This window comes from Fusarium pseudograminearum, chromosome 4 (assembly GCF_000303195.2).
Source record: "Fusarium pseudograminearum CS3096 chromosome 4, whole genome shotgun sequence".
Taxonomy (NCBI): Eukaryota; Fungi; Ascomycota; class Sordariomycetes; order Hypocreales; family Nectriaceae; genus Fusarium; species Fusarium pseudograminearum.
In genome coordinates, this window is record NC_031954.1 from 6,337,886 (window position 1) to 6,360,968 (window position 23,083).

At 48.1% G+C, this 23,083-nt stretch overlaps 6 protein-coding genes across 6 annotated transcripts, besides 3 other annotated features; 4 read left to right on the forward strand and 2 right to left on the reverse strand.

Moving 5' to 3' along the window:
- Window positions 1-1,916: 1,916 nt before the first annotated feature.
- On the reverse strand, window positions 1,917-4,278 carry FPSE_01066 (uncharacterized protein; the record flags this gene model as incomplete). Its single annotated transcript, XM_009254186.1, has 2 exons — window positions 1,917-4,204; window positions 4,269-4,278. 2 exons carry the CDS (start codon window positions 4,276-4,278, stop codon window positions 1,917-1,919), a joined length of 2,298 nt encoding a protein of 765 aa, XP_009252461.1.
- Window positions 4,279-5,020: 742 nt separating this feature from the next.
- Window positions 5,021-6,256, forward strand: FPSE_01065 (uncharacterized protein; the record flags this gene model as incomplete). The annotated part of the gene is made up of 1 exon (XM_009254185.1): window positions 5,021-6,256. The coding sequence occupies one exon, from the start codon at window positions 5,021-5,023 to the stop codon at window positions 6,254-6,256; it is 1,236 nt and encodes a 411-aa protein (XP_009252460.1).
- Window positions 6,257-6,312: 56 nt separating this feature from the next.
- On the reverse strand, window positions 6,313-7,048 carry FPSE_01064 (uncharacterized protein; the record flags this gene model as incomplete). Its single annotated transcript, XM_009254184.1, has 2 exons — window positions 6,313-6,750; window positions 6,800-7,048. The coding sequence occupies 2 exons, from the start codon at window positions 7,046-7,048 to the stop codon at window positions 6,313-6,315; spliced, it is 687 nt and encodes a 228-aa protein (XP_009252459.1).
- Window positions 7,049-7,889: 841 nt separating this feature from the next.
- FPSE_01063 (uncharacterized protein) lies at window positions 7,890-9,208 on the forward strand (the record flags this gene model as incomplete). Its single annotated transcript, XM_009254183.1, has 2 exons — window positions 7,890-8,665; window positions 8,722-9,208. The coding sequence occupies 2 exons, from the start codon at window positions 7,890-7,892 to the stop codon at window positions 9,206-9,208; spliced, it is 1,263 nt and encodes a 420-aa protein (XP_009252458.1).
- A 232-nt stretch (window positions 9,209-9,440) lies between these two features.
- Window positions 9,441-9,470: a microsatellite.
- A 79-nt stretch (window positions 9,471-9,549) lies between these two features.
- Window positions 9,550-9,592: a microsatellite.
- Window positions 9,593-10,012: 420 nt separating this feature from the next.
- Window positions 10,013-12,441, forward strand: FPSE_01062 (uncharacterized protein; the record flags this gene model as incomplete). The annotated part of the gene is made up of 3 exons (XM_009254182.1): window positions 10,013-10,908; window positions 10,954-11,022; window positions 11,130-12,441. The coding sequence occupies 3 exons, from the start codon at window positions 10,013-10,015 to the stop codon at window positions 12,439-12,441; spliced, it is 2,277 nt and encodes a 758-aa protein (XP_009252457.1).
- A 4,953-nt stretch (window positions 12,442-17,394) lies between these two features.
- On the forward strand, window positions 17,395-21,546 carry FPSE_01061 (uncharacterized protein; the record flags this gene model as incomplete). Its single annotated transcript, XM_009254181.1, has 3 exons — window positions 17,395-17,435; window positions 17,514-20,801; window positions 20,853-21,546. 3 exons carry the CDS (start codon window positions 17,395-17,397, stop codon window positions 21,544-21,546), a joined length of 4,023 nt encoding a protein of 1,340 aa, XP_009252456.1.
- A 1,404-nt stretch (window positions 21,547-22,950) lies between these two features.
- Window positions 22,951-22,986: a microsatellite.
- Window positions 22,987-23,083: the final 97 nt, after the last annotated feature.

Genomic DNA, 23,083 nt, shown 5'->3' on the forward strand with positions numbered 1-23,083 from the left:
GGCGGTGACCAGCTGCCGCTCCGAGTGACTGAGATGAACGGCCTCTCCGTTGGATCCCTGCGTTGCGATGCCCGTAACACCGGCCTGAGCCAGTCGCACAGCATGGGCGGCAATTGCAGAGGTGTCGACTTCTTCCGTATCCGGGTCGAAGAAACACATTGTTGGGACGTAGACGCCAGGGATTAGAGGGCGGGATGCATGCAGGCCATCTTCTGCAGAAGCGCTGGTGGCCGGTGACGAAGAATTGGCTATCAAGTTGCCATCTTCAATGCTTGAATGCCATTGGTTGTGATTGTATAAGTGATTATCAAAAGAAGAGTTTGCTGGTGAATGAGCATCACAATGAGGAGGCATGATTAACTAGATAGATTGATGGTATACAGGATTTTAGGAAGAAGACTGGTGTATGGAAATTGAGGGCTAGCTGTATGAGTTTCTGTTAGAATGAGGCGATATAATAGGATCGTATTCGGGAGCTGAAGGAGGAATTGTCGGTTTTTATAACCCAAGACTCAGCTTTCAGGTGCATCATCATCACTCTTCAACACTCTCATCTAAACCCGGTTGCACATCATCAAAACCTTCAGCGGGGCCAAAAACAAGTCAAATGATATAATCCGCCAACTCCGAGAGGACGAGTAAACCGGTCAGAGAAACGGGCAGCTCCGAGATTGGTAGAGTCGACCATATAACTCCGCTTGTATGCATCTCGTTATGAGGGGAAGTGCTCACGAGAGTCGCCTCTTGGGGGCCTTCCTACAGGAAAACCCGGGGTATTCCAGGGCCTGAGAAGCCGCTTGACGAATTTGGACCGTGGGGGGTTCGTACTTGGAGTCGTTGCATGTTAATGAGTCGTATGGTCTGTCCAATATCTTCTTAATTGCGGTATATTCTACTGCACAGAGTAATCACTACTTGTCGCTATGATGCTGCGCCTCAGCAGCGTATCATTCAAAGATCAGCTCAGTTGGAATGCAGAAGTTCTCTTTCGGCTAGTCAAGGAGGTAGACTGTCGCCCTGAAGCCAGGAACTCAACACCTGGTGAGCATCATAACCAAGGAACGATCCTTCAGTTGAATAAGACCTGACGTATATTCTTTAACAATTACAATGATCAACGTCTTATTCAAACGTAACGAATGCTCGTGTAACCACCCAAAGACTCGTGGCATTGTCTGCCATCCTCCACGTTGGTCCAATTGGGCTTCATTATTTGATTGAGTCTATTTCAGCCGTCAGCTTCAGGCACATCATGGCATGTCGTCTATCCCTCGCAGGACAAGCTCATCCAATATCAACCCTCTGAAGTCGTGCCATGCGCAACGGTTCATTGTATCTCTCGGTAATTGTCGGTTTTATAAGGAACAAATAAGAATACAGATATGCTTAACTTTGTAGAAGATAAACTCTGGTTGGCAAACTAGATCGAAATGTTAAACTGATGGTAGAGTAGAAAACAGCAGAATGGACTCTGTCCCAAACACCAAGTTTGTCACTATGGCTCAATTTTTATCTAGACAGCATGTTTCAGTATATAAGTTCACCTTAAATGAGACTTCTTGGTGTTAATTTTTTATCGATTCGGCGGTCACCGGCAAGGGGTGGGTGGCTGCGTTTGAACAAGATCTATTGGGGATCTAATATCACATGCTGCTGACGTCGTGTCTTTCAACTAAGTAAGAAAACGAAACCTCGGAAGCCCTGTTTGGGGTATCATCATCCGTGTTGATGCAATCAATAAGATCTGCCTTGATTCAAGCGATATAGAGATAACTCTAGCCAAAAAATCGTTCATTCATAACCATGCCCGAAGCATCTGTATGTAACGCCAAGCAAAATAAAACCGACAGCCTCATGCTTGCCAGTACGCCGTGTCGGTGCCCAACAAAGGAAATAGATAGTCCCTGTGTTTCTATTTATACAATAACCAGGTCGTCGTCATCGTCAAGCATGACCTGCCGATTCAACAGTTCGCTGCCGAGACTTTCTCTCCCAGCTTCTCGAATGCCCTTATCTGTAACGAAGCGAGTCTTCTTCCGCACTGGCGGCTGTCCGTCTTTGCGTAGCTTCTCTCCATCCTTCATTTTCGAAAGCTTGTCTTTCAAACTACTTCCCCAACCAAAAGCCGACGGCCCATTGGTTGTAGCCGAGCCGGCTTGTGATCCAGCTGAAGAGCTGTCAGGGCGTTTTCGTTTGACGGGGCTGAGATGGATAGCAGATTTTCCTAGCAGTCCGAGCGACCTTGCGTCTGGCCTGAAAACCTCATCCGCGATGTTCGCCGAGCTTGATGACGATTGTATAGATGAGCCCGAAACAGGCATGTTAGAAGTTCGCGTACCACCATGCCGCATATATTCTCTTCCAGCAGCATTGCCAACCTGGCCAAGCGTCTTCATCATCTCACGTTCTCTTTCCTTCGCCTCCATGTTTCTTTTCAGGTACTCTGCCTTCTCTTTTCGGTCATGCGGAGTTCGATCCTTGCCATCGATTAGGTCTCCCGCGCTCATTGTACGCGAGGCAAACCAATGCGTTTTCGTTTCCCAGTCGTACTTCTTGGGTTCTTCTTTCTTCTGAGCGCCAAAGTGATAAACTTCTCTAGAACTATTCTTTCTGGCGCCAAAACTGCTTCCGTTGACTTCTAGTCTTGTAGAGCGCTGTTTGCGAATGGCTTCATTGGAATGAAATTCACAGTAGTGGGTTCGCTTCTTGTTGATCCAGGTGCCACAACGGTCTCCGTCCTTCTTGACCGATTGGCAACCTCCCAAATCGCGAGCTGTTCCGATTTCGACAATGGAGTCATCATCTGAGTTGATGACCAGGCTAAATTTGCCAGTATCGTGTCTTCCAGGTGGTGGTGGCATGATTGTGGGGTTGAGAATGCCGATGACAGTCCCCTCGGTGAGTTTCCAGTATCTTGTGAAGCCAGAGTTAAACAGAAACAGGTCCAATTCCCATTCTAAATCGACCAGGGTCATTACCATATATTTCCCCCGATCCTCTGTCTTCCCATTCTTCTGTGTCGGCTTGTGGGCGCGAGGTTCAGATTTCTTTGCTAGAATACCAAATACCACAATATCCTGCTCAATATCCGGTAGGGCGAAATCTGGTGCTTTGACAACTCTGAGCAGATCCTTGATCATGTGAACCTTTTTCCCGGAAACATGTCGAGCAAGGACACTGTGCGGCAGGATTCGCTTGGACAGGTGGAAAGTCGAGTATGGCTCGATGCCGGCTGCTTGTTCGTCGGATACTTCGCCAGGGGGTGTCTTATTCCTTCTCGTCAGTGCCATGGACGCGGTGGCTGGGCTATTTATACTGGGCGATTGAATGTTGGGAACAGTATAGCTTCGTTGCCTTTCCGCTGGTTTGGCATTGCCCATGATCTCATCCCTTGAAAAGGATGGGGTTTTGATTGGTTCATCTGGGATTTCGATAGCTTTTTTCTTGTATTGCTCCATCTCATCCTGGCTGATTCCAAAGGCATTTGATCTCAACTTTTGGATCTCTTTCTGTCGTTGAGCTCTGGCTTCATCGTCTTTCCTTGCAGATGCCAATCGTTCGTTGAAGCTCAGAGGCCTGCTCTCGAAAGAGGAGTTGGCGCTTCCCGTAGTTCTTGACCTTCGCAGATAACCCGAATGACCGATATCAGCCGTGGTTTGCGAGTCTCTGTAACTGGGCGCACGCTTCAAGGAAATATCCCGGGCCTTGAGTCCTTTATCGATGCCCAGCAACACCCTACTAGGTGAGATCGGGACTTGGGGCTCTTGGATCCTCCTGACTGGTGATGCAGGAACCTGAATGTTATTTTCCTGGGTGGGTAACTCTGCCCTCGTGGGGGTTGTTGCGCGCCTTGAACGACTTGGTGGTTGCGATGATATCGCAAGCTCCGATGTCGTCGCATGCAAGTTCTCAACATTGTCGTCCGTCTTTTTTGACTTGGCGCTCTGTAACTTCTTCAACTTGAGCCGTGCCTGGATCTCTTGGAGCTTCAGCTGCAGCGTTTCCTCGTCTTCGTCATCTTCGTCGTTTTCAATCTCGGCCATGAGGTTCATTGACGGTAGGTTGCGACCTCTTTTTGACGGCGAAGACGTGGGCGAAGTCATCATTTGTCGGTATCGCTCTCGTCCCCGCGGCGTACTAAGCAAGGCTTCATGCGGAGATCGTGGGGGCCACTGGGAATCGTTTCCTTGTTTTGCTGGAGAGGCTGCGGCATGCACGGTCAGTAATTGTCGCACAAAAAGGCATCCAGCCCAGCGTTGTGATCTTACCAGGAGCCATAGCGATACCAAGACGATGAGTAGTTGTTGCTGTAGCCGGTGACCCAGAAACCAGCCCCGGTACTAATGCGATCACTGAATAGAGATTGGTGTAAGTATGCGATAAGTCTGTAGCATATTCCCAGTTGGTCAGGGCGGCAGGTAAGGCTTAGGTGATGCGATAGCCATCCAGCTGGATAATTCTATCTGGTTGAGTGCCGGTCGTCGGTGAAAGAAAATATCGAGGGAAAATCTATCGATTTTGGGCTGTTGATGCAGGGAATGTTTGCTTTTCCGCAGTGTTGACGTGGATTGGATCGGACTGGGCTTGCTTGCATAGGTCCACAAGCCAACGCATGCCATGCTAGCCATGCTATACTCTGTACTTGGCTGAGCAATAGGCGGCTTAGCGGCTTCAAGTTCCTGGACGGGTGGGCGCCAGCCTGTAACAGGAAAAGTGGAGGTCCACTAAATTAAAGTCAGAATCTGGCGTCACCCCTGCAACCGAAAGCGCGTCAGAACGCGTCCATCTCATCTAATCTCATTTTCCGAGCGTGTTAATTCAACATGGGTCTCTTCGCCTAGTCCAAGTCCATGTTGATCTCTATCACCATTATCACAAGCTGGTCTTCTTTGGAGAGCATCAACATTCCTTTCAATCCTCTTTATCACTTCTTTCTCTTGGATCCATTCGCTATACCATATCAACGTGTTTCTACATATTATAACTTTTTAATTCTTTGTCCACATACAAACGCATCATCATGGCGAGAACGAGATCTACCAAACCTGCTCCGTCCGAATCGAAAGCTGCGGAACCCAAATCCACTGGCTCAAAGTTTAGCCTTCCTCCTCGAACAGAAAATGCCTCCAAAGTCTTTGTTCTTCCTAAGAAAGCCTCTTCCGAAGCGCGTATTGTCACTCTTCCACACCCCAAACATGGCCGGCCTGCGAGATACCTGGTGTGCCCTGAAACGGGCATCTACGAATTCACAAAAGTTGCGACACCGAAAACGACACCGAAGAGTTGGCTGATCGAAAATACACCAAACTCTGCTCCCGCGGATAGCACCAGCAAAGTTGGGGTCTCAATGGGCCAGGATCTCTACTTGGCTACATTAATCGACCCCCTATTCCTGGTCCTCCCAGCATTGACTGAAACCCAGTCAAAAAGCTCAGAAGGAAAGCGGCTCTTCCTCTCTAGCGATGACCACTTCGACAAGTTACCTCAGGACTGTTCACATCTATCGGAGATTTTGCGATGCGACAAGACACGGAAGCTCATCGAGAGCCGAATGGCCGTGGTTTGCGATACTGTCGATGCAGGAGACGAGAGCATGTTCCGACTAAACGAGAGCAAACTGGCCAAGGCCGTATTGGAAAAGGCGCAAAGAATGCAGGATGGGGGACTTGCACCAACTATGGAGGAGAAGTTTGTGAAGAAGGCTCTTGAAGCGCCAATTCTTGTGCAGAAACGAGAAACCACCGAGACTACAACGGTAGCGAAGACAGAGTCACCAGCAACAGTCTCGGACTCGACAACAGATACAGAAGTCTCTCAGCCTTCCACAACAGTCACGTCTTTGACAGAAGAGACTACCACCGAGAACATCGTCAGTGCCATTGAGGCTTCTTCTGAAATTGTCTCTCTTCAGAGGTTGCGAGTCGCATTCAGTTTCATCTGCTCAGGTTACGTTGCTCAGGCTCTCGCCACCCAACTAGAAGAGCTTCTCAAGAAGGAAGCTCTGGTGGATTTCTCGCCTCTGGATGAATACTTGGCCAAATTAGCCAAGCTACGCGCCGAAGCCATGGCTGCGCACTCTATTGATTACTCTCGCAAGCGCGGATTGGATGAAGATGAAGACGACGCTCTCGTCAAAAAGAGAAAGATGGAGGAGGAAAAGAAGAAGAAAACACTTGAGAGTCGTGGAGTCCGGGATCTCAAGAAGGTCAACACTAAAGGCATGAAAAAGATGAGCGACTTTTTCAAGAAGAAGTAATAATAACAAGATCTATTGGGTATATGTCATTAAAGCGTGAGTGTCTGGACTTGGCCTCATGATGTCCCTCTAGCTCGGCGCGCACCAAACCCTCGACCGATGTTAAAGGTTCCACGACTTGGTATGCTCGATGTTCTGCTTGTAGAACTGGCAGTTGAGCTCCCAGCCCTCGCAGTACCACGTGCCCGAGTGGTGCCTCTAACTCCTCGGGTTCCTCTTGTTCCTCGTGCAGGCGCGGACGCTGCCAGTCTTCGCCTCTCCTCTTCTTCTTCACGACGCTGTCGCAATTGTTCGCGTCTTTCTTCCTCTTCCGCAGCTTTCCGTTCAGCGGCCTGCTGTTTCTGAATAGCCTCCGCTTCTTGCTCGGCCATATCTTCCGTTGCGCCTTTCCATCCAGGGTCCAATAACAATCGCTGATTATGCTCGGTCTGGGATAATATCCGCGTCCAGGTGTTGAGTAGAACAGAAGCGTTGTTGACTGTGCTCAAAACGGTCTGTCGATGGTCAGTAGGTATTCGGCAACTCAATTCATGAAAAACACACATTCATGTTGCCCCCTGCGCGCTCTAGAGTGGATATGACGCCCTCAAGGGACTCATTGATATTCCGGACACCTTCAAGCTCCTTGCGTAGTGCGGCTTCACGGTCTAGGGGCTCTGGGCGCTCTTGTGTCGGTGTTTTGGGGGTCTTTGGGGTTCTAGGAGTCCTTGGGCGAGATGTCGGTGGGCCATCTTCCTGCGAAGGAGATTGCCAAATATTCGACTCTGTATATTCTGTTGTATCGTCGGCCATGACGGCAGGCAGCTAGGATATGGAAGCGGGGCCCGTTTGTTGGATAGCCTCAGCTGGAAGCGCCGGTTTATGGTCGCAGCAACGGTCGTTTGTTTCGGGTAGTACTCTGTAAACGTTTCGAAATTCGTGTAGAAAACGCAGTGGCGCATACAGGGTCAGGATCGGCGCTTGTTGACTTGATAGTAATGCGTTGCCATACACCGACCGACATGGAGCTTAGGTTGTTTAATTCATTTAATTCATGAGGGGCATTTCAATTGTTCCCACCTTTTCACTTTAATTCATTCCTCATGTCTGCACTTTGATTGGTTGCACTCCGTCGCGTAGCCAACGCGTCTAGGCGGGGTTGCTAGCCCGACGGACGCGTTCAGGTTGCAACAGGGCCTGTCGTTTTAGTGGGTAAACCAGGTCGCACAACCAAGAATAGGGAGGCTGGGAGTTGGTGCACGCTCCAGGGTAGAGTCTGTCCCAGCCACTTCACTCATTTTGATTGTTCTCTCTACTCAAATGTAAACATCTTACCCTACAAACACTCATCTCTAAATCTGCCAACTCCAACTATTAGCAAGCGCCTTTCATCACTGCCGAACCTTATCGTTATTCTCCAAATCTATATACCCCTTTTGCAGTCAATTACTGCAACTCATTAAGTCAACTGCGCTGTTTATCATATCAGTCCACATCTCCAATTCGACGTAATCATCTTGGTAGACCTGGCAGCCATCGAGTACGCACTTTGAGTCTCAAGTCGATACAATCCTTTCAAGGTTGAGCTTCAGAATACAGCAAAAAGCCTTCAAATCGCAATTGTTTTTTTGGGCACTGCCGCCTAACCGTCAACATGGCCGACGCACACGGCTCTACTACTCCTCCACCGCCATCCCGCATCCGCACTCCTCCAACTCCTCGCCTCGGTTACCAAGACCACTGGGAACCTTTTTCGCCTCGCAAGTCTGCACGCATTTCATCAAAACGAACAAGGACTCCATCTCCCGGCGCATCAGACCGTCAACCTCGATCACCTCAAACCGCCAAAAAGTCTACCAAGCACCTCAGCGCTGGTATCGCCTCACCTATGACGCAAAAGAAGCGTGTACCCGCCAACGATTTTGTTCGTCGCGCAACGGAAAACATGCATGCTGAAACTTCTCGAGATGGCGCCAGCCGTCGCACTCATGAGCGATCCAGCTCTTCCGTCATCGCCGCTGGTGGCATGCTTCCTACTCCATCAAAGACACCTCAAAAGCCACCCACTGAGAAGAAGGCTGCCCACATAAAAGCAGTTGCCCGCAACCTTTTTAGCTCTGATGCCGATGAAGTAACTCTAACTCCCAAGAAGCGATCTGCCAAGAAGTACAGTGGCTTTTCGTTGGAAAGCTTCGCCGTAGAGGAGATCGAGGAACCTATCGAAATCTTTACCGATACCCGGGATCGGGTGCCTGTTCGTGATGAGCGAGAAGACAACCCTTTCCTCAGTTCAGAAAACCCCTTCTTCAGCGAAGCACCCCGTGCTGGGCCTAGCAAACGTCACGACAAGCGCAAGGTCAAGGTTCCCGGAGAGGGCGTGAAGACCGTGGATGAACTCGCTGACCGTAAGGATGGTATGGTGTACACATTGTAAGTTTTACCACCGAACTTAATCTTTGTCTCAAAATAAATGCTAACCTAAACAGCCGTGGCAAGAGATTCTTCCGCAAATTCACTGAGCATGAGGTTGAAGATCTGGATGAGATCCAAGCTGCAGAGGAAGACCCAGAGGCTCACGTCCGTCGTCCTTTAACGCGAGCTTCGATTAAGCCTCGTCTCCTTTTCCAGGATGTCAAGACGGAGGAGCAGATCGAAGAAGAAGAAGCTGTAACGGATGTGGAAGAGAACGTCGAGGAACTGGCTTGCCCGGCAACGCCGTCAGTGTCCAAGAAAGAGCGTGAATCTACTCCCGAAGCGCCCAAATTCGCCCCGGCTTCACCACCGTCCACCCGACGAGTGACTCGATCTGCCAACAAGCTGACAGATGAGAGCGCACCCGTCATCAAGCGGCCCAGCAAGCGAAGCCCCTTCGATTCCTGGCGACGAACAAAGGAAAGCGCCCCCAAATCCCCATCGCGCAAACGGTCGGGAGAAAGCATTGACACCAGGGAGACTAAGCGCACTCGCGTTTAGGTCAACCCTTTCGGTTTATAGGCGTTGCATTTGCTTTTTTACCACATTCTCGCATCACAGTCAAGTGGCTGTTCCACGACAATTCATAATTCTGCATATGGGAATTTCCCTATCTTTCGCCTTGTAATGGAAATTATCACTGGCTTTATCACGGCGTTGGCTGGAATTAGAGCGTCAAAAGGACTAGCAGATTGCTAGGGACGATGGAATGTATCGCACAGCAAGACGACGTATTGATTGATTGGTTGATGGATGGATTGATACCTGACCTCCGCAGTGGAAGAGAGGAAGCAAGCCCGAGTCTGTTTCGGTTTATTCTTTTCTATTTGGTTCGGTATCGGCTGGTCTGGTCTGGTCTGGTCTGGTCTGGTCTGGTCTGGTTTGTTTGGGTTTGACAAGGAATTTTCCTTAGGCATATCTTCGATTCTGTGAGCCCCGGTTTTAGGTAGTTTTTTTTCTTCATGATCGAGTCGTCGGTTGAATAAAGAAATCAGACAAGTTCATGATAATAACATGAGTTCCCCCTGCTTGTGCCCATACTTTGTTACACCAAACGCCAATTGGAAGTGATTCTGTGACGTGCTGACTTGCTTAGCGCTCCTGCCCCACGTCTGGGTGCCCCTCATTGATTCCATTCTGCCCAACGTCCTCCCGTCAAATACTCTGCGTAGATACTGTATAACAGCCGTTGCGAGTGAGTTGGGTCTTCTCTTCTCTATCCTTTCCTCTGCACTCAAGAATATCCGTACTGACACCTGGAATAGCTCGTACTAACTAACCGCCGGCTTCACATCGTAGTTAAAGATGCACATCCTCGTTACCAATGACGATGGCCCGCCATCACCACATTCTTCTCCATACGTCCACTGTCTCATCCAGCAGCTGCAACAGGCCGGTCACACTGTTTCTGTATGTCTTCCTCATACACAGAGGTCATGGATTGGAAAGGCACACATGATTGGACAAACCCTTAAGCCTTTGTACTACCGCCCTTCATCCGTCGTCCATGGTGATGAATCCCCAGGTACCACTCACCATCGACCATCTCCTTCAGGAGACGTTGAAGAATGGGTTCTGGTTGACGGGACACCCGCCTCTTGCGTCCAGATTGGTCTTCACCACTTCTTCCAGGATAAAGGACCTATCGATCTTGTCGTTAGCGGACCCAACTATGGAAGAAACACCACTGCTGTCTTTGCTCTTAGTTCAGGAACCCTGGGTGCCGCTCTTGAGGCTGCTGTTTGCCAAAAGAAGTCAATTGCTTTGAGTTTTGCTTTCTTCACCAGGAACCACGACCCGGTCATCATCGAGGCTGCTTGTCGCCGCAGCGTCAAGGTTATTGAGAATCTTTACAAGCAGTGGCCAACAGACGGAAGCGCTGATCTCTACAGCGTCAACGTTCCTCTGATAGAAGGTCTGGAAAATAACAAGGCCATCTGGACAAATGTTCTGCAGAACTACTGGCGAGAAGGTGGTTGCTTTCAAGAGATTGAAGGCGAGGCTGGAGACGAGAACGAGGAAGAGGAGAGAATACGTGAGGGTGTGGGTGGCGAGGTTGACGACGCAGCGCGACCCAGCTCACGAAAAGGACATACCCACAAGCACTTCAAGTGGGCGCCGAAGTTCACTGATGTATATAAGAGTGTGGAAGAGTCTGAGCCTGGTAACGATGGATGGGCCGTCAAGGAAGGACTGACAAGGTATGTTTGCCCAATACGAGAAACTAACATTGCTGACTCTTTCAGTATCACCCCTCTCAAGGCGAACTTCATGCTTGGTGCTGGAGAACTATTCAATCAGAAAGAGTTTGAGCTGTAAGTACCCTCGATCAAGTGATATATGGCGGGCAGGGCTAGGAGAGAAGCACAGTGCCTGTAATCTACCAAGACTACCAATAAATATATTCTTACTTTTTATAAAGGGATTCGGGTTCGGTGGCAAACCATAGCACTCAAGAGATGGCATTGAGGCCAAAGGACCCATCCATCCAAGCTGTCATTTCCTACGAAGATGCATACGTTCAGCCACTCATTCTATCCGCCTTGAACTCTCTCTTCCCCGAGGGAGTCTTCAATGTGATCACTGAAGTACCAGAGTCTGACGAGCCAGCTCTTGCGAAGATTGTCCCCTCAGAGGACAACATCCTGCAGATTACCGCGTATGAGTCCATCGACTTTGAGTACGCTGGCAGCCATGAGCACACAACTCTTATCAACAGCTACATGATCCGAAAGGCTCTTATCCGAAAGCACTTCTTGTCCACTACTGTGGATCACTGGGTAGCAAAGCACCCCGAGTCTGTCCTGAAGACGCACATCAAGCGCAGTGAAGCCTTTGAGGTCGATTTTGCCGAGTTTCTGGATGATGCTCTAGTAGAGGCCTTTGACCTTCGAGAGAGTATGGACCGTAACGAAGAGCAATCAGACCCCAGCTCCAAGGAGTGGTGGATCTTGAAGCCAGGCATGAGTGATCGAGGTCAGGGTATCAAACTCTTCAGCTCGATGGACGAGCTCCAGAACATCTTCGATATCTGGGAGGAGGACCAGCCCGATACTGACGATGAAGATGAGATCGCTGACAACGACAACGATGGCGACGGCATTACAACTTCACATCTTCGACATTTCGTCGCACAACCATACATCCACCCACCTCTACTCGTTGATGGCGAAAAGCGCAAGTTCCATATCCGCACATATGTGATGTGCACTGGAAGCCTAGATGTCTGGGTCTACAAGCACATGCTTGCGCTATTCGCTGGCAAGCCCTACACGGCACCTGCAGATGCGCCAGAAGACATTGAGTCTTTCCTGACCAACACATGTCTTCAAGATTCACCCAACGAAAACACTGTTCGTCGTTTCTGGGACCTGCCTCTGTCAAACGGCATGCGGGATGATATCTTCCGTCAAATCTGTGATGTGACAGGCGAGATCTTTGAGGCTGCAGCAAAGGCTATGCCAATCCACTTCCAGACGATGCCCAATGCTTTCGAAGTCTACGGCCTCGACTTTATGGTGGATGCCCAGGGCACTGCCTGGTTGCTTGAGGTGAATGCCTTCCCTGACTTCAAGCAGACCGGAGGTGATCTAAAGGATATTGTGTCTGGGTTCTGGAAGGGCGTAATGAGGCACGGTGTTGCGCCATTCTTTGGTATTGAGAGCTCGATCAAGGATCAAGAGGGTGCCGAAGATATGGTTCTTGTTCGTAAGGTTGATTTGGGACGGCGATAAGGCAACTACCGATGATTTTAGAGCATCAAGGGTAACCAGTCACCGCCATATCACAATTTGTCTGCTTCTCAGGAGTTCAAAAGTTCTTTATTCTACATACACACCGCAAACTCGCTTATTTGATTTTGTTGTTCTGCTGGCGCCTTCCGCACATAGTGACTATGTCTGTAGAGGAAGCTGTTGTTAAGATTTGCGGAGCATAGCCTGACTTTATGCCTAGCACCTACTATATTGACTTCCATCGCGGTCCTTTCGGTCCAAGTCCATCGATAACAGGCTCGCATAATGCAGAGAAACGAGAGTAAAGTTACACTCACATGCAAAATACTTGCTAGATTAGGCATAATCCCTCATCTTGTATATATCAGTTGCTCTCAAGAAGGATAACAACTCCCAATTAGGATTAAGATCCAACTACACAGCCACGATGCAGTGGAGTTGAAAGCGGGATAAACTTCAAGACCACTTCATTCAAAAGTTGAACTTTTTATGATGATCGTCAGAGTAACCTATGAGTAAGTTTACTATCAAGGGCAGTTCCGTCTCTGCTGTGCCGTACGGAAGCAGGGACTTTTAGATGGGAAGGAGGCTGTGCTATATGTACAAAACACAAGGTCTTCTTGATGTGACAGATAAGGCATGTTTCATCTAGAAATTGATTATTGTAATTGTGAATTGAATGTCACTGCGGATATTTTAGTGTTACATTGATTAGATGAGTTGGCCTTGATGGTTGACCAGGGCGTGGTGAACACTTATGTGGATTTGGAATCGCACCCATCATCATGAGATGTGACACCTAGACCACAACCACGTTGTAACGATGGGCTCACTTGCTACTAGCCTAGGCATATATCAAACAATGACTAGAAAAGTCAGACCTGAATCTTGTACAGTCAATATATGATCTGTCAGCCTTAAGACACAGCTCTAATGTTGTGGATCTTGGAACTATAGGGTAATCTTGATTTGCCTAGACTGAATCTCATGTCAAATCGGCCTTGCGACTTACGATTTTATGAGATTTGATTAGTGTGCTAATCCGGGACCTTCTAGTTTTGTCTTGCGCTTGAAAACTTACTTAACAACGACATGAGTGGTAGTGGTCTGACTGTTCTTGGATAAACCAGCTTACACATGCTCCGCCAAGACACGCTGAGCAAAGAAAGCATGAATTGGCCGGGACACCCAATCCCGGTTGTTGTAAGAGAAGGGACTGACTCTTCGTGAGTGAGTATAACAGACGGTTTCGAAATTGCAACACAAGAGGCGAAGCGCATATGCATCGGTTGTCCGGAATAAAGGCTCTCCGAGTATACTCTTATGCCTTGGCCCAAGGAATAACATGGCCCTGAAATATGGGTTTAACGCATAAGCTTAGTCTGATTCGAAATCAGGAACTCAGCATAATGCATGCTGATGTATCAATATCTCCATATCGATCGCATCGGACGTGGCTTGGAATAATTCTTGCTCCGCAGGTCGTACAGCCTTCCACATGGGATGACAACCTACGTTCATTTAATTGGCCGAGGGTCGGTAGGAGTAACGCAACCAACACTGCCTACTGGATCATTATTGATTACTAGGAAACTTCTGGGGAAAACGCCACCGATGGTGTTGTCGTGAGGATGCTGAATACCTCGGCCAACTGGTCAATGGAACTCGTACCCGGAAAGCTTAAGACGCCGCTTCGTAAAATGTAACACAGGGCTATGCACAGTACGATGTGCGCTATCTTCCAGGCGAGATCAATGAATCATGTGTTGATCGTGCGTGTGATCATTTGGGTCGCTGCGTATTTCGCCTGCAATGACTCTTACAGGAGTTTTCTCTAGAAGAAGCTCGGAGGTTTTGTGTACTTGGTCTTGGCTCGTCTTGGCTTTCAATGCTCAAAGACCCTGGTTGCATAAAAGTGACAGTTTGAAGGATTACTGGGCAAACAGATGGAACGGCATTTGATTGGCTACTTAATTCAATATTTACTACCCAAATGGGATGAGAGTAACTCTTTTTCAACGACGATTGTTGTTGGGTTTAGACAAGGCAGTCCACGTATTAGGAATCGATAACTATGAGTCAGATATTCAAAAGGGCTGATATTCTGTTGAGATCAGTTGCCACTTATTCCCAATGCTCGATCTGCCCCAATACTCACTCCCTCTATTACGAGATGTCGCATAGAACGAATGGAAGTACAATGTGGCGATGTGGCTGTGCAGCAACACGCGCCACTTCTGGGAACTGACGGCCTCCTACTTAAGGCCTCCTGCTCTCTGTCACTGAGTGACAACAAGACATTCCATCTCCGTCGAAAGGTCTGTTTGATAACCAGTGCATGTTTGGCCGTTTTTGGGTAGATTTCGTAGTCTCGACCATGCCAGTGTTAATGCTCTTTATTCGTCCATGACCGACATACGACGGGCATAAAAAGGAGATATCCGAGGTTTGGTGCGCTCTCTTTGCTCAGTGTTGGATTGCCAAGGATATGTTTCAAGCACGACGTTTGTCACTGAGATCACATAGTTGGCCTATCTTGTGTTGAGTAAACCACTTGCCTACCTAGGTAATTAATCCTGGCTAATTCTTAACAAACAAAGCTCATCCACCTGTTGGTCCTCCAAAAAAATCATAAATCATGCTTGACTGGACAGTGGAGATTTAATCCAAGCGCGATTGGATAGCACTCAAATAGCGTTATGGGTCTTGTCACCAGTCGATACAATATCTCTTGGATAGGATCGATCCCGAGCCTCTCAATCCTGGTAATAAACCCCTGAATGCGACTCTGCTGCTCAACTTCTTCTTCTTCTTTTATTAGCGGGAAATACCCACATCGCGAGCTCCTGGTAATTACTTCTCGTGCAGCAGTTGAGAGTGAACAATTCCTGAGAGATGTCGTCAGCGCTAGGAAACAAGTTTTACATGAGGCTATTTTGCAGTTGCGGAATGCACGGTAAAGCAATCTTAGGGAATAATTAAGCTCATCAGCCGTGTGACATGTACGCAAGAACCCGCAGCTAAAGAACAAGGATTGGCGAGACCCAATTTACAAGGAAATTACCCATAGAACTTATGTATTCCTGCGGACTAGGCTGCGGGACTCTTATTCCTTTCTGTCTGTCAGCGCCGTAAGGATTCATCCTTGATAAGGCAGTTGGCTTTTCAAGAGATATATGTACATTCCGGATGTTGAAAACCCCGGTGAATCAAGCCAAATATCTGGGCTTGATATTGACGGGGTTAATGGACTAAGACAAAGTCCACTGTAAATTAGCAAGAATAGCAATGCGTCGTCACGTCGACTGCTGCTATGTTCATACCAGCGCGTAATAGTATAATGATCCGGCAATTGCTTCGAGGTTGAACTGGGGGGCATTACCAAGCTATTGTTGTTGTCCATTTCGCTTAACATAGTGACAGACATTTACGGTATTAGACGTCATTTGTCTGTGTTTAACAGGTTGAAGCAAATGATCACAGATTGACATGTCTCAACTAAAGACCATTCTCTCCAATACCAGCGATATTTACCTGAATAAAATTGTGAACCTACATCACATCGCTATGACATGAAAATAATTATAGCATCAATGTTTGATAGCGAACCAAACCGACTGCAGATCAAAGACGTTTCACAGAGCATGTTAGCTTGGCGCCAAGTCATGCCATTGAGCGGCCTACTACTCTGTAGATTCTAGAGGCTTGGCCCTGTCGCTTCTAGACGGACCGCCAAGACGGGATGTTCATGTAGGTGCGTGCACTGTGGCGACAGGGGAGAAAGAGAACGCATGCGAGCATGATCATGAGCTGTCACAATCTGTTGAGGAAGAACAACGACAGCTGAAATGCGTCACTGTTTCGCCCTCACTAACAATGTCCACGAGGAAACTCAGGTCACGTCGGAACTCAAATCATTACACAGCCTCCTCTTGAGAGCGTAAAGCTATGAAGTAGAGCTAAAAAGAGGCCGCCTAGGAGACCAAAACTATAGCAGCCAGAGAGTTTTCAACTTGGGAATCGCGGAGATGAAGAGAATCGGTCTTGCAAGTAATTTCTTGAATTATGGGCAAATCCGTATACCAATCGATATTTGATACTGAACTCGAAAATCTGATTGATAGGCTGATCGTCAGAGTCAAGAGCCCGTAAGCACAGTGCATATTAAACAACTACGGTTTATTATCTCTCCCACGGGAAACCATAATGCGGAATTCCCTGTTAACTCGTGTCAATATCATTTTTAGGTACTATGGTACATCCAGCGCCTGGATTACTGATATTCAATGGGCCTGATGGATACTGCATGTTTGGACTCCCAAAGACAGAAGGACTTCCGTCAATTTAGCGCTTGCCCGGCCCCTGCCCCGGGCTTAAGAGGATCCAGTTTTTAATGCCCTTAAAGGTACGTCTCTTTCTACATGCACCCCAAGGTGAAAAGTAATAACCAATCACAAGCATCCTTTGGCTTGCACTGCCTCAATCAATCATCCAAGTCGAGGAAGGAAGTTCAGTCGAGGCGAAAAAGATGGCTACATGGCCCTCCACTTCCACCTTGGCTCTTGATTGCATTTCTCCTCAACCTTCAACTAAACCTTTGCTTTGCTTGCACTGAGCTGGCAATGTTTAACTCTAGTTCTTGAAGAGGGCTTTAATCATTCGATTTCAAACTTTTCATCGCCCAGCTGAGGCTCCTTCTTCTAATTCTAGTTTTCCTTTTTAGTTCACTCCCTCCCTCCCTCCTACATTACTTACTACTTGAACAACACTGACCCATGCGCTCTCCTTGGCTCCACGCCATCTTCCCTGGAACTGAAGCTCCCTTTTACTCAACATAATACCAAGTACTTTCCAACAAGACATTCGCCGCTGCATAGCCTCAATTCGGCCTGCTGTCATTTCCACAGATCCCAAGTCTAGGCTGTTGCTCATCGCCGCACTGCCCGGCCCAACATGGCTGATCATGATGACAATCCGCCAATGCGGCGTCGCGCGTACGTGATTAACACCGACGCCCATGGGGCCTCCAGTGATCCTACCACTTGCCCTTTAATGCTAACTAAATCCCCCAGACCGACCATCACTATTGATACCACTGCTGTCAACCCTAATACTTCTGCCGACCCTCCTCAAGAATCACATCCCTCCCATCTACAAGACGACGCAGTTAGCCCTACATCAACAGCTGATCCCGCGGCAACCGCAGGCATGTTGCAACGACCTTCGCGACCCGAAGTCAACACTTCTTTAAGCTTCGAGAATAGGGATAGCAGACCAACAAGCCCTCATAATGTTTCTAGTCCAGTGTTATCGAGGTCAGGCGACAAGGGTGCTGGATTTCTGTCTGTACCTATTAACCACCGATCACGACAAAACTCCGTCGACTCCGACGATATGTCACGATCCGTTTCATCACAGGGAGACACCACTGTTGTAGCGTCCAACTCAACGCAACACGAGACGCTCAAAGGTTCCGAGTATGACCACAACAAGATCATTAACGATGAGACCGCCTTGAAGCCAGACACCGGCACCGAGCAAGATTTCGAGGTGGAAAACAACCCCTTTGCTTTTGCACCTGGCCAACTCAACAAAATGTTCAACCCAAAAAGTCTTTCTGCCTTTTATAAGTTGGGTGGCATTGATGGTATAGAAAAGGGTTTACGATCAGATCGAAAGGCAGGATTGAGTATCGAAGAAAAAAGTCTAGGTGGACAAGTATCATTCGAGGACGCCACATCTAAGAAACAAACTCCTCACAACGACGTCTCAAATACGCAATCAGGCGATAGTTTTGCCGACCGACTCCGCATTTACAAAGACAACCGACTACCCGAGAAGAAGGGCAAGAGCCTTTTGCAGCTTATGTGGATCACATACAACGACAAGGTCCTGATCCTCCTATCGATTGCTGCTGTTGTCAGTCTTGCAGTTGGCCTGTATCAGACCTTTGGCGGAGAGCACAAGGATGGTGAACCCAAGGTCGAATGGGTCGAAGGTGTTGCGATTATTGTCGCCATCGCCATCGTCGTTATTGTTGGATCTTTGAACGATTACCAAAAGGAACGCCAGTTTACTAAACTGAACAAAAAGAAACAAGACCGCTTGGTTAAAGTCATTCGATCAGGAAAGACGATTGAGCTGTCTGTCTTTGATATTCTGGCCGGTGACGTGGTTCACCTCGAACCCGGAGATCTGGTGCCGGTTGACGGAATTCTCATCGAAGGCTTCAATGTCAAATGCGACGAATCGCAGGCCACTGGAGAGTCCGACATTATTCGAAAACAAGCCGCCGAAGTCGTCTACAACGCCATTGAGAACCGTGACAATCTTAAGAAGATGGATCCTTTTATTCAATCAGGAGCCCGTATCATGGAAGGTGTCGGTACCTATATGGCGACTTCCGTTGGTATCTACTCTTCTTATGGTAAAACTCTCATGTCATTGAACGAAGATCCTGAGATGACTCCTCTGCAAGCAAAGCTGAATGTCATCGCTACTTACATTGCCAAGCTTGGTAGTGCTGCAGGTCTTCTACTCTTCATTGTTCTGTTCATCAAGTTCCTTGTCGGCCTACCCAAGATGGGTCCAGGCGTCTCACCTGCCCAAAAAGGACAGCAGTTTCTTAACATATTTATTGTTGTCGTTACCATCATCGTGGTAGCTGTTCCTGAAGGACTGCCACTTGCTGTGACTCTGGCTCTGGCTTTCGCGACAACTCGTATGCTTCGAGATGCCAACTTGGTGCGACACCTCAAGGCCTGCGAGGTCATGGGCAATGCCTCAACCATTTGCTCTGACAAGACCGGTACATTGACCCAGAATAAGATGCAAGTCGTTTCTGGAACTATTGGAACAAGTCTACGATTTGGCGGCTCACAGCGCGGAGACGACAGCAGTGCCTCTACTCCTGTGGACACGAGTGGTGATATCAGCATCGGTGAATTTGCCAAGATGCTCAGCAAACCGGTCAAGGATATCCTCCTCAAGTCTATTGCCCTCAACTCGACTGCTTTTGAGGGTGAGGTTGATGGCGAAAAGACTTTTATTGGATCCAAGACTGAAACGGCACTGCTTATTCTCGCCAAATCTCATCTTGGCATGGGTCCCGTGAGTGAAGAGCGCGAGAACGCAAAGGTCCTGCAGCTCATTCCCTTCGATTCTGGCCGCAAGTGCATGGGCATTATTTGCCAGGGCCCTAACGGTAGTGCTCGTCTGTACATCAAGGGTGCCTCCGAAATCATTCTTTCCAAGTGCACACAGGTCTTCCGCGATCCTGCCAATGACGACTCTCTTGCTCCCATGTCTGACGATAATACCGAAACTGTCAAGCAGCTCATTGAGAGTTATGCGAGAAGGTCTCTCCGAACAATCGGCATTTGCTACAAGGACTTCCCCTCATGGCCACCCAAGAATGTCAGCCACATCGACGGCGGCAAGGAGGTTGTTTTTGAGGACATCTTCATGGATATGGCTTTCATTGGTGTTGTCGGCATCCAGGATCCCCTCCGAGAGGGGGTTCCCGAGGCCGTGAAGCTCTGCCAGAAGGCTGGTGTCACTGTTCGCATGGTCACTGGCGACAACAAGATTACAGCTGAAGCTATTGCAAAGGAGTGCGGCATCATCCAGCCCAACTCTATTGTCATGGAGGGACCTGAATTCCGCAACCTTTCTAAGCTCCAACAAGAAGAGATCATCCCTCGCCTGCACGTATTGGCACGATCCTCCCCTGAAGATAAGCGAATCCTTGTTAAGAGACTCAAGGACAAGAACGAGACCGTTGCTGTTACTGGTGACGGCACCAACGATGCGCCCGCTCTCAAGATGGCCGATGTTGGCTTCTCAATGGGTATTGCTGGTACTGAGGTTGCAAAGGAAGCTTCGGCTATCATTCTTATGGACGACAACTTCAACAGTATTGTCAAGGCCCTGAAATGGGGTCGCGCTGTCAACGACGCAGTCAAGCGATTCTTGCAGTTCCAGCTTACAGTCAACGTCACTGCTGTTATCCTCACCTTTGTTACCGCTGTTTCCAATGACGAAGAGTCGTCAGTCTTGACGGCCGTGCAACTTCTCTGGGTCAACCTCATTATGGACACTCTCGCCGCTCTTGCTCTTGCTACCGACCCTCCCCATGACAGCGTTCTTGACCGAAAGCCTGAGCCCAAGGGATCGAGCATCATTTCCGTCACCATGTGGAAGATGATCTTCGGACAATCGGTGTACCAGCTTGCTATTACTTTCCTCCTTTACTACGGTGGCAAGGACATTCTGCCAACAAAGAACACTCCTTCAGACGATGAGATCAAGACGCTCGTCTTCAACACTTTCGTCTGGATGCAGATCTTCAACCAATGGAAGTAAGTTTTACTCTTTAACAGCCCTGTGAGAAGCTATACTAACATCTACAGCAACCGTCGTCTGGACAACAAATTCAACATCTTTGAGGGTCTCACCAAGAACTGGTTTTTCATCAGTATCAGTGCCATTATGTGTGGTGGACAAGTCCTTATCATCTTCGTCGGTGGTGCGGCTTTCCAGATTGCCAAGGAGAAGCAAAGCGGAACTCTTTGGGCCATTGCCCTTGTGCTTGGTTTCATCTCCATTCCTGTCGGTATCGTTATCCGCATGATTCCCGACCATTTTCTGCTGGTTCTGGTCCCCGAGTTTTTGAAGCAGCGAGCCAAGAACGTCCCTGGCCTCACAGTCTCTGACGAAGAGATGAGCATGTACCCCGAGCCATTGGCAGATGTTCGCGACGAGCTCAACTTTATGCGCCGCATGAAGGGAGGTCGACTGAACAACCTCAAGTTTGCGATTCAACATCCCAAGGAGGCGGTTGAGATGGTCAGGTCTAGAAGTCCTTCCCATTCTCGATCCGGCTCGGTCAATGCACCACAGACGCCAACACAGGAGAACCCCTTTGAAGGGTCACCGGTTGGAACACCCAACTCGGTGAGAACTCGATCCACGAGATCGCGGTCCAACTCTGCGCTTGGAGCGCCCACAGTAATGGCGGGTATCGTGGCGGCAGGTGTAGCGGCAGGCTGGCAACCAAAGATGCGACCAGATGATGATGGAGACAACACAAATGCACAAAAGTAGGCGTTGATTGATACCTGGTTTGATTTGAGTCGAGTGCGTTTGTGCGTGCGTGGTATTGTTTATTAGTATTACTTTGGGTACGGATAGAACTGGTTAACATCATATCAATAATGAAAGTGTTTGAACGACACAATTCCAAGGCATTGCACTACGTGAATAGAACGATGATGGACGTCTCCGAGCCTCGATTGGCATTATTTTAGGTCTTGAAGTTTGGCAAAGGGTCAGACTCGTATAGAGATAATGCATGCTATGCCTATTTACTACTGCTCAAGTTCACATACAGTGCTATCTGTGCCAGATATATGGGATGTTAAGGTTGAGCGTAAGTTCAAATTGGTTAGTGACGATAGGTACTAAGACAAATTGTAGCCAGCCAATCAGCAAAATGGTGACAACCATGCGTACATGCATGCATGTGTCCGATCTGGAAAGGGAGTAACAAAATTCATCAGTTTGTTAGGCTATCTGACATAAGACTGAAAGGTTGATGTGTAAGTCCGCTTACACGGTTCATAATGACCAAGTACAGGTAAATCAAATAGTGGTTGTTCCATTTCGCAGGATAATGCTGGTGTTTCCACATGGGACACTTTCGGTCTGTACTTTGGTGTCCCAGGAAAAAGTTAAATGTGAGAGGGGGCAGTTTAGATGATACCTACATAGTGCTTGGCCAGGTGTATTCTGTATTTAGTTACACATGCATTGGTGCGACGTCTGAGTTAGATAATAGGAGAAGAGAGGAGGGGAAGAGAATGCATATATCTTGGTGCAGCATCACTTTGGGTTTTAGGATAGGTAGTCTTTCTTACTTAGTACTTATGATAAGAATTGAATAGTAAGTAGGTCTAATTATTGTCTAAGCGTACTGCAAGGTTCCGATGTATTTAGGCACTATTTTCATCATTTCTTTCAGTCTAATTAACAACTACCTACCAATGCCCCTGTATGCATGCTTGCTTGCCGTCTGTGTCATTCCAACCTAACAGTGTACCCATTCATGCAATACTGTACTTTCCTCTCTCTTTTTCTTTCCTTCTATCAACTCTTTTCTTCTTTCTGCAAAGGAACTGTAAGCTTCTCTCGTCTTCTTTCCTTTTCTTTCCTGCCTACTAATCGCAACCTGCAAATTCTTAGACCTTTGAGGATCTTCTTTTCTTTCTCTTACACAAAACTTCAACCCACTTAAAGCAGATCGATCAACAACAGTTCGTTATGACCTCCACTACCTAATCTGAAACCATTCTCTGTGCATATCCATCCCTCTTTGACGGCAACACCAAGAGCCCCTTTGTATCTCTTTCCTGTCTTGCTTTTAGCACTGCGTAATTATTAGATTCTCAGTACTTTTGAAGATTGGAAGCGAGTCTATTCAGTCACTGTAGCTTAGGCTATCTGGGCATTCAAAGCAAAGCAAAACAAAACAAAGTCAAGCCAAGCTAGAAGCGAATCAACCCAACCAAACACGCGGTTCTCGATCTGGGTTAATAATAGATGCCACCCTCCTCACCCTCGTCCTCACACTCACACTCATCTT